The 17504-nt window shown below is 37.6% G+C and overlaps 3 protein-coding genes across 4 annotated transcripts; 2 read left to right on the top strand and 1 right to left on the bottom strand.

Annotated features, from left to right (window-relative positions):
* The first annotated feature begins 11046 nt into the window (after window positions 1–11046).
* LOC9641991 lies at window positions 11047–12297 on the top strand. Its single transcript, XM_002961065.2, has one exon. The coding sequence runs from the start codon at window positions 11047–11049 to the stop codon at window positions 12295–12297; it is 1251 nt and encodes a 416-aa protein (XP_002961111.2).
* Window positions 12298–12455: 158 nt separating this feature from the next.
* LOC112346738 lies at window positions 12456–14122 on the top strand. The gene is made up of 3 exons (XM_024676319.1): window positions 12456–12564; window positions 12622–13512; window positions 13572–14122. The coding sequence occupies exons 1-3, from the start codon at window positions 12484–12486 to the stop codon at window positions 13989–13991; spliced, it is 1392 nt and encodes a 463-aa protein (XP_024532087.1). The 5' UTR covers window positions 12456–12483; the 3' UTR covers window positions 13992–14122.
* Window positions 14123–14130: 8 nt separating this feature from the next.
* Window positions 14131–17204, bottom strand: LOC9641990 (pyrophosphate-energized vacuolar membrane proton pump 1). 2 transcript variants are annotated; one of them, XM_024676308.1, is made up of 9 exons: window positions 16901–17204; window positions 16178–16752; window positions 15727–16109; window positions 15582–15668; window positions 15205–15535; window positions 14728–15138; window positions 14604–14663; window positions 14317–14541; window positions 14131–14265 (listed from the first exon to the last, which is right to left on the bottom strand). In XM_024676308.1, the coding sequence occupies exons 1-8, from the start codon at window positions 17133–17135 to the stop codon at window positions 14329–14331; spliced, it is 2295 nt and encodes a 764-aa protein (XP_024532076.1). In that variant the 5' UTR covers window positions 17136–17204; the 3' UTR covers window positions 14131–14265; window positions 14317–14328. The 2 variants fall into 2 exon arrangements, with proteins under 2 accessions (XP_024532076.1, XP_002960455.1); XM_002960409.2 differs by having other exon boundaries at window positions 14131–14541.
* Window positions 17205–17504: the final 300 nt, after the last annotated feature.

Genomic DNA, 17504 nt, shown 5'->3' with positions numbered 1-17504 from the left:
TAATCACCATAAGGTAAAGGATAAAAATCATATGTGTTACAATTTGAGTTGGAATTTTAACAAAGAGTATGGAAAGATTTAATCTGATTACTCTAAACTTTATTTTAATTTAATAGTAAACTTAAAATATAAAAGGATATCCTCTATAAAAGTAGTATTTAAAATATTTTCAATTAATTCTCAAATTGGTTCATGTTGGCTTGCATAGAAGGTGTTGGAACACTCTTGGAAAAAGTAAAACTTTTAACTAACTCAAAGACAACAATATAACTTATGGAATATAATAATTTTTGCAAGGCAATCTCTCACAATATATATTGTGATGATGGAGTTTCAAAAAATTACATCCATTATATAAAGGAATAAAGTTTTATATAGTGCTTATAGATGCAGATGCATTTGTGGCAAAAGCACTAAATTATGTTATAGTGGCCAAAACTATTATAAAGTTTCTATTAATATTTCTTTGATTCTTTGCATAAAAGTTGTGTGTGTGAAGAGTGCTCTCTAAGGACCATCAGACAAGGAACTAGAAAATAAAGCTAAAATTTAAATTTAAGTTTAAATACAATTGTTGGTGATAAAATTCAAGCTAAAATTTAAATACAATTATTGGTGATACAATTTAAGTAGGGCATGCAATTAAACTCCACCTTAGCCATCACATTTAAGAAATATAAAACTTTAAAGTTACTCATAAACCTAGAACATGTGTTTCTAAGTTCATGCAAGGATAAACTCTTGATAAATCAAATTCATGTGACAATCCTCCTTGAAATTTACACATAATAATTATAATATTAATATAAAACCTTGATTAAAAATGAATTAAAAGAAGAAAATTATAAGTAAGTACCATATATTTTAGGTATATTTCTTATATCTCCCTCTAAAGCAAACTAGAAAACAATTTATTTTAGATAATTATAAATAACCAAAGAGAATGACTCGAGATGATTCATAAAGGTTCAAATATAAAAGGAAAAAGCATATGAATAAAAGTGTACCCCTTTTCCAATCAATTAACGACATTGGGATATTTAGGGTTACATGTACTTGGGTTTGAACAGTATTGGGTTGGGTGACTTTCTAGGATATCCAAACTCATGAGCTTACATTTGGTATGACAGAAGTCTCAAGTCTAACTCTATTAGTTAGCTAAAGGGAATCACATTACATATTGAAAAATGATTTAAATATATTTTTCAATTCAATAAGTGATTCTTTTATATTGTTACCCAGATTAAGGCTCTAATAACTTGATCTAAGTGTAGATGGCAAGTTAGGAAACAACAAATTTATAGTGATCTCCAACATTCTTTGACAATCATAAATATTGATGATATATAAACTTATTTTTGAATACACTATCCAATAATAGAAAAGGCTACTATTTTCCATGGCTTTGAGTAGTTTTAATGTTGCTTTTTCTCTCAAACTTTTTGGTAATACAATAATACTTTTAGTGGATTTTTAGCTAGGAAAATTAAAATCATGGCAGAATAAATTTATTGGAGATCAAGGAATGGAGTTTGCATTAGTAGTGTTTATTCTACACTTATAAAACCAAGTTGTTAAAAAAATTACTTTAAAGTTTTAATGATTATATTCAATTTTTCCTGGGATTTGTTGAAAGATGATTTGATTTTGCATAAATAAAGAAACTAAATATATTATATTCTTAATTTACATCTCAACCAAATCAATTTAATATTTATATTGCTCTCTTATATCTTACACTATTACTCAAGCATTTGTTTTCCACTATGATTCATAACTCAAAGTAATCACCATCTATTCTTTTACTGTAAATCACTTGTCAAAGCTTTCTTTATAGGTTTTTTTTTTTTTTTGGCTTTTTGGATTTTCTCCATCATTTTTATTATCTCTTTAGCATTTTTTAACACTCTTCACCTCTTCAAGCTAGTTTCTAAAGTGTTATCTTCTACTCTCTTCAAAACTAACCTCAATTCTTGACTTTGAGAAAAAATTTCATGCATAATAGATATTTATAAATCATTTAACAAATACAAATGGTACATTCTAAATCTACAATCTTACTCTATAGAATGTGGTAATCTATGTCATTGTTGAGAAGTCATGAGTGATGTGTTCATCATATGATATATTCTTAATAGCTTGATTGTCCATTTAGAATATCAAACTCTCACTTCCTTCTTATAACCTTCCATTTCTTCTTGCATTAAAGATATTTGTGATAACACTTATTTATAGTAATATTATTGAATTCCCATCCACTTATTTTCTTTCCTCTTTAGACATTTTTTATAGATCCACTCTCTTTATACTTTATATTGTCCAAGTGCTTCATGTAATTAAAAGTGATAATCTCCTCTAGTGTCTATATTTTCCTTTTAATAACTTCAATCTTCCTTTTGAAATCATTAAAATTGCTTTCACCACCCTAAATTTGAAAGCTCAAAAGTTTGAGGTGTCAAAGCAACTTTTGACAAGATTCCCTATTGCTAAGAAGTAGCTATAGAGGTAAAAACCAAAACTAATTATAGTGTAAAAGAAAGAATAAACTCTTAAAAACCATAAATTTAAACTTGAAAAACTCATAGTAGATAAATCTTATGGATTTAAAGTCCTATAAGGGTGTAAATACCTTGTTAAAAGAATGATTATTACATAAGAGCTACTTGGAGAGGTTTTAGGTCTATGTTTTTAGTTTCCTATATGGAAAATATTAGCTTGAATGTTTTGAAGATTTTAAATCACTAAAGAATCCCCTCTAAAATAATATGAAAATTCTAGATTGAAAATAATGTTAAAGATACCAAATTTTCCTAGAAATTCACCATAAAATACATATATAAATTGTCTAGCTTTTACTTGATTAATAGCTTGTAAATAGACCTTTAAGGTAGCCCATATTTAAGCTAATTACTTGATGCTTTAAAGCTTACCATCTGGTTGTCACACTTGTCCTCTTAAAGTTACCTTTTAGCTATCACACTAATTCATTTTCTGCTAAATCTAATAAAAAAAATCACATGTACAACTACTCTCTTATTTCTAAAATTAAGGATAGGGTTACCTCAATTGCCCTTAAAAGCCATATATGACATATGAAAGTTTAGAACTTTTTTAAATCTTTTATCACAAATGTGATTGTGGGTATCAAAAGTTATTTGTCAGCGAGTTCTTTCGAATACTCTTTCCTTATTGTCATAATGGTAGAAGGCCGGTACCATTGGTTCCTTTTATTATTTTTTGCTCAAGCTAGTTAAGAAACTAGTCATCATATATGTACTTATGCCAAATAAACATAAGATAAAAATTATGAAGGGTTCCAAATGTATAATAAGGATAGGGATAGTAGGTAGGTTGAGTATAGTTTACCAACCTTAGGCATAATTTAGCTCCTTATTTGCGTGTTTATTTTTGTTCTATGTCCAACTTGGGTCTAGGCTCAAACTCTATACCCTACCATGCTAGCTTGTGGAGTATTTATATCCTCACTAATATGTTAAAATAGTACCAAACTCTATTTGGCTCTATTTTGCATATTAGTCCTTGCATTAGAATGTTGAAAGCTTTAGGATTACTCCAATGTCGCTTTGTGCTATTGTCCTTTCACTCCTTGAGCTATATGCTCATAAGTCACTTTATACTGTTGTCCCTTTGCTCCTTAGGATATACACTCAGAAATTGTTTTATGCTCCAGTTTCTTACATTCCTTAGTTATATGTTTGGGAGTTTAGCTTTTTCTTACATTCCTTAGTTATATATTTGGGAATTTGGCTTTGTACTTTCATTTAGTGGCCACTTGAAACTTAGGTTCCACTCTACTACTTTTAGCCCATGTGTCCAAAGTTTAAGATTTTGCTCCGATTTTGTAAATCACTATAAGGTAAAGGGTGAAAACCATGTATATTATATCCCACACTTTTAACATTCATAAGACTTCTTTAATATTTTTTGTAATTAATTACTTATAACTATATTTACTATAAAGCATGAATGTTGAAGTAGGATATGGTGTGCTCAATTAAGGCAATTAGATCAAGTAATAGCACTCTTTGATTGACTATGATGAAGAAACAAGGTGTTATGGTGGGTTTTGTTACCTTTATATTACCAAGGTAAATGTAATGCTCCAATAGCTTATAACATTATGGTCTATAGTTTTGCACAAAATAGCTATTTAGTAGATTTGTTTATGAATGTAATTTATTTGATTGCATGCCCAAATGGAACTTAGTATTGTAGAGTATGGATCATAGTTGTATATGCTGCAATGATCCAAAAGATTTTTAAAATAATATCCAAGCATTGTGCTTTTTTATAATCATTGTTGGGTATGCCTAATCTAGGTAACTTGTTAACACATAATTTGCCTTTGAAGCAATGACTGAGAAATTTTAATAACTTGGAATGAAATGTTGGGATGACTACTTGGAAAAGGGTTATAGATGATAAATTATGTATTATTTCAATTCACTCTAGTTCAACAAATGAGATTTTGTTCAGTGATATTACACTTGTCATCATATTAGTAAGCTCCACCAAACTTCAGAAAAGTTTGAGTCGATAATTTTAGATATAGCTTACAACTTATAAGAAAACATTACTTATACATCATTAACAACCTTGAACAATCAAGATAATTTCTTGAAAGATTGAAACTAATAAGGAATATGCTATTTTTGGACAATACAATTACCAAGATGTGGTTGAAGGAAGAGTGCTTATATACATTGATCCTAATAAGCTAGTAGCATAAGTTGCATTTCAAACCTTTAAAGGACTTTCTATTCTTTAGAGATATAACATCCCAAATAAATCTCATTAAGATAGTATTCTTATATGGCAATATATCCTTAGTATATATTAGTTTTCATGGTGATTTTGCTTTAGGATGTTGGATTTTTTTTATAATATAACTGATTGAGTTTCAAAGCAAAAAAATGTTGTTGCCAAATTATAAATTGAATATCTATGTAAATTAAGGCTGAACATTGTTGCTTGCTTTAGTCCTAGAATATTTAGGTATATCTTGTGATATTTATCTCTATGAGGTCCAAGTGTACAACAACAATGTCATATACTAATATTAGTATAGTGAGATTTTGGATTGATTTTAATCCAAACTACTCACTTCTATATACAAACTAGGGTTTTTAGGCTAATTGATATGCATATTTTTTATAAAATTTCCATATTTTATGCACTCACATTGGTGGAGGTGATAAACAACTTTAATTATCCTAAGGAGTGTTTGGATTTAGAATTTTAATTTAGATCTAGCTTTTGCATCATCTAAATCTCCTTTTCCTTATAGTTTTTTCAATTTTTTCTCTTTTGCTTTTTCCTTTTTATTCATCTTCATGGCAGAGTAACAACCTCCCTCCTTTAAATTTGGAGTAATAATTAGTATAATTGCTCAATTCTATATAGTTACAATTGAACAATCAAACGCAATTAATAGTGGCATTCGTGGCATATGGCTCTTGATGCCAATCTTTAGGCGCAATTCTTCCATAAGAGTTTTGGGGATGATGTGTATTATTAGTTTGATCACTTTATGGTAATTGCCACATATCATTCTTGAGATGATGTTTGGTGTTTGTGTGAATTTCCTATATGTTGTCAAGGGATGGCACTACAATGGTACAATGGTTTGATGGTAGCCACTCATGAAGATTGGAGCATTTTCCCAGACATCTTTAAATATACATTTGGACATATTAACAATTGTGATAATGCTTTCCAACAATTACATTGTCTTCATCAAGGTCTTCATCAAGGCCTTCTTTGTTGTCTCCTCTGTCGCACTTGTGAAGTGTTTTTGACAGACAATGTTGAAGAAAAACCATGATTAGAGTGAGTTCTTAGAAACTTGATTCATCTGTCCAAAACTATTTTGCAATAATTTATAGGGATGCAACTTGATAGGAGTGAGTGCATTTAACCCATTTGTTAGAGATGCTTAGAGAGAATGGAACAAGAAGGTGCTAAAGTGGTTAATGTTTCACCAACATAGTTTTTATTGTGCAATTTTAACAGTAATTTACTTTCTAAGGTTCAAATCACCATTGCCAATGTTGATGAAGTTGTTTGAGGGCTTCCTGATGCAAACCTTTAGAAGTTTGTAACTCACATCTATTATCTATAGGGCAAGGGTGTTTACAATCAAAGGTTGCAAAACATTGTCATCATAGTTGACAAGGTAAATGTTCCTCTTTTAGACTGTCTTGCTTCCTAAATTGACTTTTTCCTTGCAGACTGCAACTATTATTTGCTTAATGATAGGTTTTTATCCTAGAGGGGAACTATTTCTTTAAATGGAGAAATGAACACTAAAATGTTTTAAAGTTCTAAGTGAAAGTTTTTTTTTCTTTTTAATCTTTATTTGCCTCATCTAATTTCTTTTTAATCTTTATTTGCCTCATCTAAGAGTGATGAACAACAACTACTAAACTGTAAGATATTGTGCTTCTAGCAGGATTCCAAAGAGTACACACAGTCTTACATTGAAATTTATTGCTGAGTATGGAGTACTTATTTAATGCTAATGACACACACAAAATCAAGAATTACAATGTAATTGGGAATATTATGGTGCTATAATGTATTTGTGCTTCATTTTGAAATTAGTGTTACTTATTACTGAAGTGAATTAGTTAGAATGGTTATAAAGCATGTGATTATGGGATGATATTTACATGTTTACATGGATCCTTGAAACTTATACAAGGCTAGAAATTACTATTTTTCCAAATAGTTTAAAAGAAGATATAAATGCAATACAACCACAATATTTTAGTTCAAAGGCTTATATCAACATTCACAAATACTACTAATAGGAACATATTGCTAATATATTTTTATGACCATTTAAGCATTAGGACTCTAGTTTAATTTATCTCTATTTTGAGCCACCTAAAGATGTCTATATTGAAAACATGCCAGAGAGTACTTGTATATTAGAGATGTTTTAACAACAATAAATCACTATTAGTACACAAAAGTTTGGAGGTTAAATATTTTTAAATATTTTTAATATGATACTCAACTACTCAATGTGGAATTGAGATTTCTTCTTAGTTATTATAAATTTATAACAATTACGGCAACCAAGTGTTAGTGTTAAGTATAGCAAATTATTTGATTATGAACCATGAGATATATAACTTAAGAGGTGAAATGTATGTCCCATGATACTTATAATTGAAACCATGTACTCAAGACCTTTTTGGCATGGTTAAAATCAGTTGTTACCAAAAGGAAATCATTAAAGAACACAAGCTGATTTACAATGATGTAGGCCTCACAATTGCAATTGCAATTGCAAAGAACATGCAACTCTTAATAGTGTCTACACCACCAGTCAAAACCCTAAATTTCTTTCCATTTATTAGTCTTATTTTAATTTTTAAAATTGTACTAAAAATAAAAATTACTATTACTAACTAGATTATAGTTTTGATAGTTGCAATGTTCTATGTAAATATTCCAAGTGTTAGTGTTAGTATCATTATTATAAATAAACAGATAAGGAATAGGAAACTTGTTTAATATTTAAGTTATTCTGTTTACAAAAAGTATATGGATTACTCAAGTTTTATTTGTGTTTTGATGTTTCTTCTTTTTTTAATTTTACAAGATCTTGTTTTCCTTTTTCTATTAGATCATACATCTGAAGGTATATAAATATTTAATAATGTAATAACTAATATTTTTCTTTTTATTTATATATATATAGGCTTGGTCACTTTAAAAAATTCTACTGAAGCAACTACTATACTTTGTAATGGTTGTGATACAACAAAGAACAAAGTTATATGTATGTTATGTAAGAGAGCTACTATCAATTCAAGTCAAAGTATAAACTCTTTAAACGTTGCTAAATATTACATGGAAACTAATGCAATTTTAGCATTTGAAGTTAATTTAAGGTAATTAAAAAATAAAAATTTATTTATTTTCACTTATAAATGCTAAATTTCAGACTAGCTAAAGATAGCATATGTGAAAGCATATGCAATGAAATAGAATTTCAACAAACACAGATATGTCATTCATGCTTATCAAATCATCTTATTTTATAATCTAAAAATATTTTTAATCACTTATAAATATAATTAAAAATTAAGAAATTTTTATACTAAACTATAAACTAAAGAAAGTTATTTATTAACAAAATTAATCACTTCTAGTATAGGAAGACAAGAGAGAAAGAAAAGGCCATTCACAAGGAGAAAAAAGTGATAAGAGTTTTGATAGAATTCTCATAGTACTGTTCATAGTATTTTCTTTTTAATATAAGAAATTTTTATTTATTTAGGAACTTTAAATATTTTTATTAAGAAAATATCAAACTAAGAAATATTGACATTTAAGTCATCAGATCAAATTAATAAATACGAAAACCACTCTGCTTTAGAACAAAGCAATCAGCAGCAAATCTTAATCATCAAGAACTTTCTTATTTGGATGATTTGATGATAAACTAATCAATCAAGTTGATGAGATTTGTGAAATTTGAAACAACTCAAGAGGTTGCCCATAGAGAAGGAAGTAGCTGAGAAGCTATCTATCACACACTATGGTGTTATTGCCAATGCTACAAAGAAATATAGAGCTTTGTCAAGCAGTGAAGTGCTGTGAGGACTTCTTTCTTTTAGCTCCACATTCTTTGCTTGAATTCTTTGCTCAAGGATCAATGAGGGTGTTGTCAATAGTTCAAAGATTTAGGACCATAATGTTGGGTCAAAGCAAACACCTATTCACTATTGTACTAGCCTACTAAAATAGACCTTACAAAAGTTTGAGGAAAGAAGACTAAATCAAGGTTTCTCTATGGTATGAAATGACATAACAAAGTATCTTAAGACTTTAAGTTGGATCCACCTTTTCTTATCACTGTAATAAAAAGTGAAGACATTGTTTTTTATTGTATAGTAGCATCAAAACGATTAAACAAGTAGAAATAATTTTTATTATAGCTTGAAACTATAGCATCAAAGGTTTTTCTATGGTTGAGCTACATTTTTGGGAATAAATTAAATAATATATTTAATTTCTAAAAAAATAGCCTATTGCACCAAAAGCAGCATGGGTGGAGTGAGCACCATATATAAAGCTCCTCATTACTAGCTTTGTCTTCTTTGTTGTCTCCCTGTTTAAATTTATTTTTCTGTTCAATTTCAAGATTATTTTTTGTGTTCAATTTTAAAATGTGCTAGCTGCTATCTACTATGTCAAGGCAATTATTAAAAAAATTTATTTTATTTCATGATTTAATAGTTCTTAAGAGAATTATATCTCATCTACATCAAAAAGTATATTGTTTTTTAATTTTATAAAAATTATTGAAAGAACTAAATATCATCAACATTAAAAATGATATTATATTCTAGTTCTGTATTAAATTTATTACACCATAACCCTATCTAGATTGAAAACTATATTATTTTTTAATGTCAGATTAATCTTGAAAGAACCATTTTCCATACACTAAAATCTATATTGTCTTCCAGTTTGTATTACAAATAATACAGCACAACAATATCTATATTGAACACTATATTATATTCTAATCCTAGAGTAATGCTTAAGAATTATATGTTATCTATATTTAAAACCATATTTTATTCTAGTTTGTTTACATATGATACACCACAATATTATCTATATTAAAAAAAATTATATTTCATTTTCAGAATAATTATTGAGAGAATCATATATTAACTACATTAAAACACACATCAATTTATATTTTTAGAATATTTCTTGAGATAATAATATTTTATCCACTAGATTGATTTTTAAAATCATATATTAAATATATTTATAACTAGTTTCATAACTATGCTTTAAGAAAATCAGTCGGATCTCATATATGTAAAATACATGTATGGTTAAACCATATTCACCTAGTTTTATTTTATTCAAACTATATGGTTTTTATGTGAGAGTATTCATGAGCATGCTGTGATAGATTGCATTTGAGCCCTGAAGTAGTTGTGTAGCAGAAATTTGACATGAGATTATGGTGTTAGGGAAGGAAGGTGGCCTCTTCCACTCTTCATCTTACAATGACAATTCGGCCTGGCGATGGGAGTGCTCTGGGTGTACTTGCATCCTCACGCATTTAAGCGAGCTAGAGAAGCAGATCCAAATGTTGGAACTCCAATTCCTGACAATGGGAGCTGAGAACAGCAAGACCAAGAGTCTGTTCAATCTGAGAAGAAGACCACACAGCAGCTGACAGGCAAATTCAGCATAGTGGCAACCAATTTATAGATCATCCCAAATAAGTCTGTCAACCTAGAGCTATAGAGGATCAAGCAGTTGGGGGATCACAAACTAGCTCATCTGTGGTTAGTATTGCAGCAAGGACAAGAAGTAAGAGACATGGTTACTACAGTCTAATTTCATGAACTTGATGAGTTTGCATTGTATTGATATGCATCACTAGAACATCAACATTAGAAGGAAGAGTAATTACTTCAACATCATATCTGAAGTTCCCAACCTTGTCCCAACTACTAACTCTTTGCCTCAGCCTTTTTATGGGTGGGAATGTGAGAACTCATATGATATGAGCCTTTGCTTGCTGTGTAGTAGCAATAGGTCTTCTGCTCTTGTTAATGACTACAAATACTCTAATCCCATGCAAACCAGCCTTCCAAAGAGCTGAGTCACTACTATATAACACAACCCACTCAAAGTCCAAGTTTAAATCGAAGTTAGCAGATTCAGCTTTGGTGGATGGTTTTATGCTCCATGGGATGGGTCTATTAAACGCCGAGATGGCCCATTGTCCCATGGGATGGGCATGGCATCATGGCCGTAGTAGATTTTGGAAAAGCATTAAGAATATTCTATTTGGAAGGCAAATGTATGCATCTTTTACTTACAAATTGCACTCCATAAAACCATTGCGTGCAACAATGCCTAGCAAATTATTATAAACAAGTTACATATGGCAAACTATTTTATGTGTGCCACTTGTAAGCTGGAAAATCTTCATTGTGCAACCTTTAATACATGATTTGGAAAATAGGTAAAGTAATGGGGAAACCTTTTATTGTTCTTGTTATTTGTAATTTGATGGTTGTATTGTGGGTGTCATGGAGTTTGATAAACGATGGAGATGTCATAAAACGCATGATAGCCTTTTCTAGCAGTCATCCAGTTATTCGATTACTCCCGCCCACGAGTTTCATGGATCCACCGCTTCCCCAAGGCCATCCCTGCCTCAGATTCCAAAGTCCCTGTTGGTTTGGGCAGTGTCAGGTCTGCTATCTTCCAGTAGACCAAGCACTGAAAGCACTGCCCCCGCAAGGGATCTTCCCAGAACTTATTCTCTCGAAGCTTGCTTATCTCCACCGTGCAGACTCACGAAACTCCACACCATTTGGCGGAAGTTTCAGCCTTGAAGAGCGAGAGAGATCCTTCAAGATCCAAGAGTCGATGGAAGTTCCGTGTGGATTCACCAGGGCCGGAGTGGAGCCAGGGAGAGAGGGCTCCGGATTCGAGATCCAGGACGAGGCAGACATGGATTACCTCCGAGAATGCAGGGGAATCGTGGTGGCGTCCGCAATCTTTGGCAACTATGACGTGCTCAAGCAGCCCAAAAAGCTGAGCAGCACCAGCGCCAGGACGGTTTGCTTCGCGATGTTCGTCGACGTCGAAACGCTGGAATCTTTCCGGATCGAAGGAGCTCAAGCTGGGGCGTGGCGGACCATCCTCGTACGAAGCAACGCATATGAGGGAGACAACCGATACAAGGGCAAGATTCCAAAGATGCTACTGCACAGGCTTGTCCCAAACGCGCGCTTCTCCATCTGGATCGACGCCAAGCTCCAGATGGTGGTGGATCCCATCCAGATCCTCGAGAGATTCCTGTGGAGGAGCAACGACACCATGGCCATCTCCAACCATTTCGAGCGCGCGGACGCGTTCCAGGAGGCCGAGGCCATCATCCGGGAGCGGAGGTACCACAGCAAGGCCAAGCTCGATGCCCAGATGGACTTCTACCGTACGCACGAGGGGCTCCTTCCGTATGATCGCGCCGCCAGGATGCCGCTGGTGAGCGACGTCCCCGAGAGCTGCGTTGTGCTGAGGGAGCACACGCCGCTCACCAATCTCTTCTCGTGCCTCTGGTTCAACGAGCTGGACAGGTTCACGCCGCGCGATCAGGTGAGCTTCGCGGTGGTGCGTGACAAGATCATCGCGCAAGTTCCGTGGCGGATCAACATGTTTGAGGATTGTGAGAGGCGGAACTTTGTGTGGACGATGCGGCACAAACGAGAGGATTGAATTCTTGTCACGAAATGGCAGCGTTTTCGCTTTGAACGCTTTGATCGATTAATTGACTGCCATCTTTAAACCTCCCATAGGTGGTAAGTAGAAGTACTAACGTATATCTTCCTTTTATTTTGGATCCCCACTAACGTATATTTTCCTTTTATTTTGAGATTTAGGGTTCTAGCGGAGTAGCGAGCGATGGCGGTGGAGAGCGACGATCCAGACGAGAACGCTGTCATTGACGCGCTGGGCAAGACTATGGCAGGGCTGGTCACGGTGGTAAGACAATGGTATTGTATTGCTTCCAGGTTGTGATCGTTTTCTCTCTTTCTCCAGTCCCGCGCCAACGATGGGGTGGAATTCCTGGCAGAGCTGCTGGGAGTTTTAGCGCGAGGGCATCTGTGCCAAGTGAGCTCCCTGGAGACGACTGAGTCCATAGTAGAAGATCTGGTCGAGTCTTTCTCGACTAGCTACTCGGATTTGAAGGAGAAACGCGGGGATCGGAGCTCCAGTGTGGAAGATCTCGGCGATCGGAGAAGCGGCGCCAGGATCTTTGGTGAGAGAGAGCGGGAAAGAGAAAGATCGAGCTCTCAGGTAACAGCGAAGGACGGTGGCAAATGTCGGTGCTCGAAAGATTTCCAGCGATCAAGACGGGAGTTCACAAGAGTTTCCCAGCAATCAGGGGCTCCAAGACCGGAGATCACGGATCCGGAGAAAGAGTCGATCGTGGAGGAGGATGGATTCGTGGAAGGGAAATCCCAAGAGCAGTACCATGAAGTGGAGGAAATGGAGTACTTCGTGGAGGAAGAGGAAGACTCCGGGGGAACGGAAGAGCTTGTGGCGTTTACCACTGGTAGCAGCGTCGCCATCTTTCAAGAGACGCTGATGGAGCAAAGGCGAAGCAACTCTCTCAAGGAGATGGAGCTCGTCTGCGCGATGAGGGGCTTGAAGCTCAAGGAGCGAGAGCTGGACATGCAAGAAGCATCGATCGACATCGGCAAGGAGACGCTGGACGTGAGCAAGAGCACACTCAAGTTCAACGTCTCCAAGGCTGGACGAGACGAAATGGCCGCCGCCTGTGCCGACTTTCGGAGATCCACGTCCGACTACTTCCTCGCGGGCTTGCTCATCATGTTCGCGTTCACGGCTTTCTGCGTGTGGAGAAACCTTCCAGAGTGGTTCTCGACGCTGAGAGACTCGTGTTCTGCGGCTCCTGCTACTAAACAGGTTCGTGAGCTTTTGTTTTCCTCTCTTCTTTCGCCTGAACATTCGTTTTCGTTTTCAAGGCATGGTATAACTTCGTCGGATCTATCACGGGCAACACAAACTACTGGCTTTGCATCGCCAGAGGCAGCGCTGGAGCGATCCTCGGAGTGCTGCTGTGCCTGCTGCTGCTCTTCATCTGCAAGAAGACGCTCAGCTCCACGAAGCGCGCAATGCCGATGACCATCTTCATGGTTGGGGGCTCGTGTGTCGGCGTGGTCGGGAAAGAGATCGTCTACCTCTTGGGCGGACAGGGATGGAACTGGATGGTGGTGTGGCTGCTCTCGTGCCTCGTCCATGCTTGCACGCACTTCTTCACCGAGTTCTTCATCAAGCTTCTCAGCAGGAGCAGAGTTGTGAAGATCGTCTTCCATTCTACTTTGGCGGTGGGATTGCCGCTCGGGGCTGGACTGGCAGGCTTTCCATCGGTGAGCTCGTTTTGAGCGTGGCTTGCTTGGGTTTGTTCGATAGCGAAGATGGACTTGACGAGTCCAGGAAGGAATTATTTTGATCCTATCCTCTGATTGTTTCTCTTGGTATTGTTTGTGTTATCAAGTTTGTAGTTTACACAAAACCAAAGAGTTTACAATAAAACCGATATGTAATTTGATTTTATCTTAAAACTACAAATAGCAAAGAACTAAAGTGAAGAATAAGTTATTAAACATAACAATAGTAGTAGTCTTTTGGTCTTTTTTTCGTAGATATCCTAGTACCCTGCAAAATGTTGGCTTTTCAGTATAGAGAAGATGATGCTAGCTTTCGTGCCTTTCGTCCTTCTCACAATCCAAGCCACTTGAACACGAAGCCACCGTGCCTAGCGAAGAATGGAGCAAACACCAGGGACTCCACGGCCATGAGCTTGATCAAGATGTTTAGCGATGGCCCCGAGGTATCCTTGAGGGGATCGCCAACGGTATCTCCAATCACAGCAGCCTTATGAGCATCGGAGCCCTTCGGGCCGAGTTGCTTTGCGTGCTCAGAAGCTCCAGCCTGGAACAAAACAAATACAAAGCTCAGGGCTAGTTTACGTACCATACAAACAGCTATCTTACTTCAATGTACTTCTTCGCATTGTCCCATGCTCCACCGGTGTTGGAGGCCGAAATGGCGATCTGGTAACGTCCAAGCAGGTAAGACAAAGAGAAGGAAACTACCAAAGAAAATGTTGCGTAGTACCTGTACTCCAGAGACTAGAGCTCCGGCGAGAAGGCCCGAGAGTGTCTGGGGTCCAAAGAACCATCCCACGACGAGGGGAGTGACCATCACGAGAGCACCGGGGGGAATCATCTCCTTGATCGATGCATCGGTTGAGATCTTGACGCACGACTTGTAGTCGGGCTTGGCGCGCCCCTCCATGAGGCCTGGGATGTTTTGGAACTGAGAGCGGACTTCCTCCACCATAGCCAGTGCTGCCTTTCCAACGCTCTTCATTGTCATCGCCGAGAACCAGTACGGGAGCATGGCACCGAACAGCAGTCCAACAAACTCCTTTGGAGAAATAACGTCCACAGCTACGATTCCAGCTCTGCTCACGAACGCACCGAAGAGAGCAAGCGAGACGAGTGCCGCGGAACCAATCGCAAATCCCTGTACAATGAAACAGCATCAGAAAGAGGAAAGCGAGAAATAAAAGGGGAGTTTTTCTTGTCGAACCTTGCCAATGGCAGCTGTGGTGTTTCCTGCAGCATCCAGAGCATCGGTTCTCTCACGAATGCTGTGAGGGAATCCTGCCATTTCGGCAATGCCTCCAGCATTGTCACTGATCGGACCGTAGGCATCGATTGCGAGTCCAGTGGCAATCGTACTCAGCATTCCAAGGGCCGCAACAGCAATACCATACATAGCAGCGAGAGTGTAGCTGAGGAAGATAGCCAGCGCAATAGCGATAACGGGAATAATCACGGACTTGTAACCCAGAGCCAGGCCAAAAATAATGTTCGTGGCAGCTCCAGTCTTGCAGGAATCGGCAACGTCTTGGACGGGTCTGAAATAAACTATATTCAGAAAGTACACAAGAATCAATCAGTTACCTGTATGCATTGCTAGTAAAATACTCTGTGACGAAACCAATAATGAGACCAGCCCACAGTCCAGAACCAACACAGAAAAATAGTTGCCTGCAACGTGAAAGAACTATCTTAGTCCAAGACACTGAAGAAAAGCTCAAATACGTACCACCACTTGACAATCTTTGGTTCATGGCCAACGACGTTGATGGTGAACTTAGCCGGCAATGCAATGTAGCACACGACGAAAATAGCGACTGTCATCAGGACAGTCGATATAATAAGCTGCTTCTTGAGAGAGGGCTCGATGTCCTTGACACCCTTCACCTCGAAAATGTCAGTGGCAAACAACGTTGTGATGAGGCAGACAACGATGCCAAAGGAACTGATAAGCAGCGGAAAGCTCATGGCAACGAAGTCCCTGTCGAGTCCGAACGAAGAGATGGATGAAACGACAAGCGCCGCACAGGACGACTCCGCAAAAGATCCAAACAGGTCAGCTCCCATTCCCGCAATATCACCCACGTTATCCCCAACATTGTCAGCAATCACCTGAAAACCAGACACGCGCAACAATCAATACAGTAGTCCGAGCACAAACCAAATGAGTCAAAACTTACGGCAGGATTTCGTGGATCGTCCTCTGGAATGTTCTGCTCCACCTTTCCTACCAGGTCCGCACCAACATCAGCGGCCTTGGTATAAATGCCGCCACCAACACGACCGAAGAGGGCCACCGAGGAACCTCCAAGACCATACCCGGCAATGGCCTCGTACAGGCCCTCCCAGTCGGATCCATAGAAGAGCTTGAAGAGAATGATAGCAATGAAGAGGACGAGCAAACCATTAGCGGCGAGTAAGAAACCCATCACCGAACCCGACCGGAATGCCACGATGAAAGCCTTGTTGACGCCTTTCCTGGCCTCGAGGGTGGTCCTCGCGTTGGCATAGGTGGCGATCTTCATCCCCAGGTAGCCGGAGAGTGTGGAGGTGAGGGCGCCCAGGATGAAGGCAATGGTGCTGAAGCCAGCATTGGCGACCGCGGAGGCGCATAGCTGCGAGGGGTCACTCTTGCAAGGGAGCTTTTTGGTGCTGAATCCTTCCACCGAGCTCAAGAAGACGAAGATGAACGCCGAGAAGATGACCACAAACACGCCAAGGTAGCCATACTCGGTGAACAAAAAGGATTCGGCGCCTGCGAGAAAAAAAAAAAAAGGGAAAATTAGTCACAACAATAGATCCCAGGAAGATCACCACAGATCTGGAAGGCAAGACCAGATATTCTTGGAGATTACATCCCAAGAAGGCGAGCCAAGAACATTGCAACAACGAATCCCACTCACCTTCCGAGATGGCCTGCTGAATCTCGGCACATTTGGCCTCGGCGCCCTCGTCCCCGTCCTCCTCGTGGCTGAGCAGCGAGTCGTTGTAGCCATTGTTGGAGCTGACGCGCGTGGCGGCGCCGACCGAAACCCTCGACACGATGTACCACTGGAAGAGCGCGAACAGGATGCCAATGAGCGCCGCCACCGGGATCAAGATCTCGACCTGGAAGGCGCTAAGAATCGTGGCCGCCATCGCCACGAGCTTGGGAGGAAGAACCCCTAATAGTCTCAATGTGGAATACCAAGCAAAGAAGAAGGGAACCCCAAGCTATGAAAAAAGGGGCGGGCTCCCGGGTTAATTAACTTTTTTATATTATTCTAACAAGGCTGTTTTTAATCGGGCACCGCTAAAGTAAAAATCTAATTATGGGAAAGATCTAGCGGCTCTAATTCTGCCACGGTTGCAGATTGCCAAAAGTAAAATTTTATATTTATCCACTCGTGTTCGAGCCCCGAAATTTTAGGAGTCCGACGTGGCGACTATTTGTCCATGGCAACGAGAGGTGGACACTGGCCTTCCGCCAATCCACGCATTCTAGCATCCTATTGGTGCGCGCGCTAC

The sequence above is a fragment of the Selaginella moellendorffii genome, unplaced genomic scaffold, assembly GCF_000143415.4.
Source record: "Selaginella moellendorffii unplaced genomic scaffold, v1.0 SELMOscaffold_0, whole genome shotgun sequence".
NCBI lineage: Eukaryota > Viridiplantae > Streptophyta > Lycopodiopsida > Selaginellales > Selaginellaceae > Selaginella > Selaginella moellendorffii.
The sequence above is the reverse complement of the archived record's forward strand: the minus strand, read 5'-3'. Positions and strand labels throughout refer to the sequence as shown.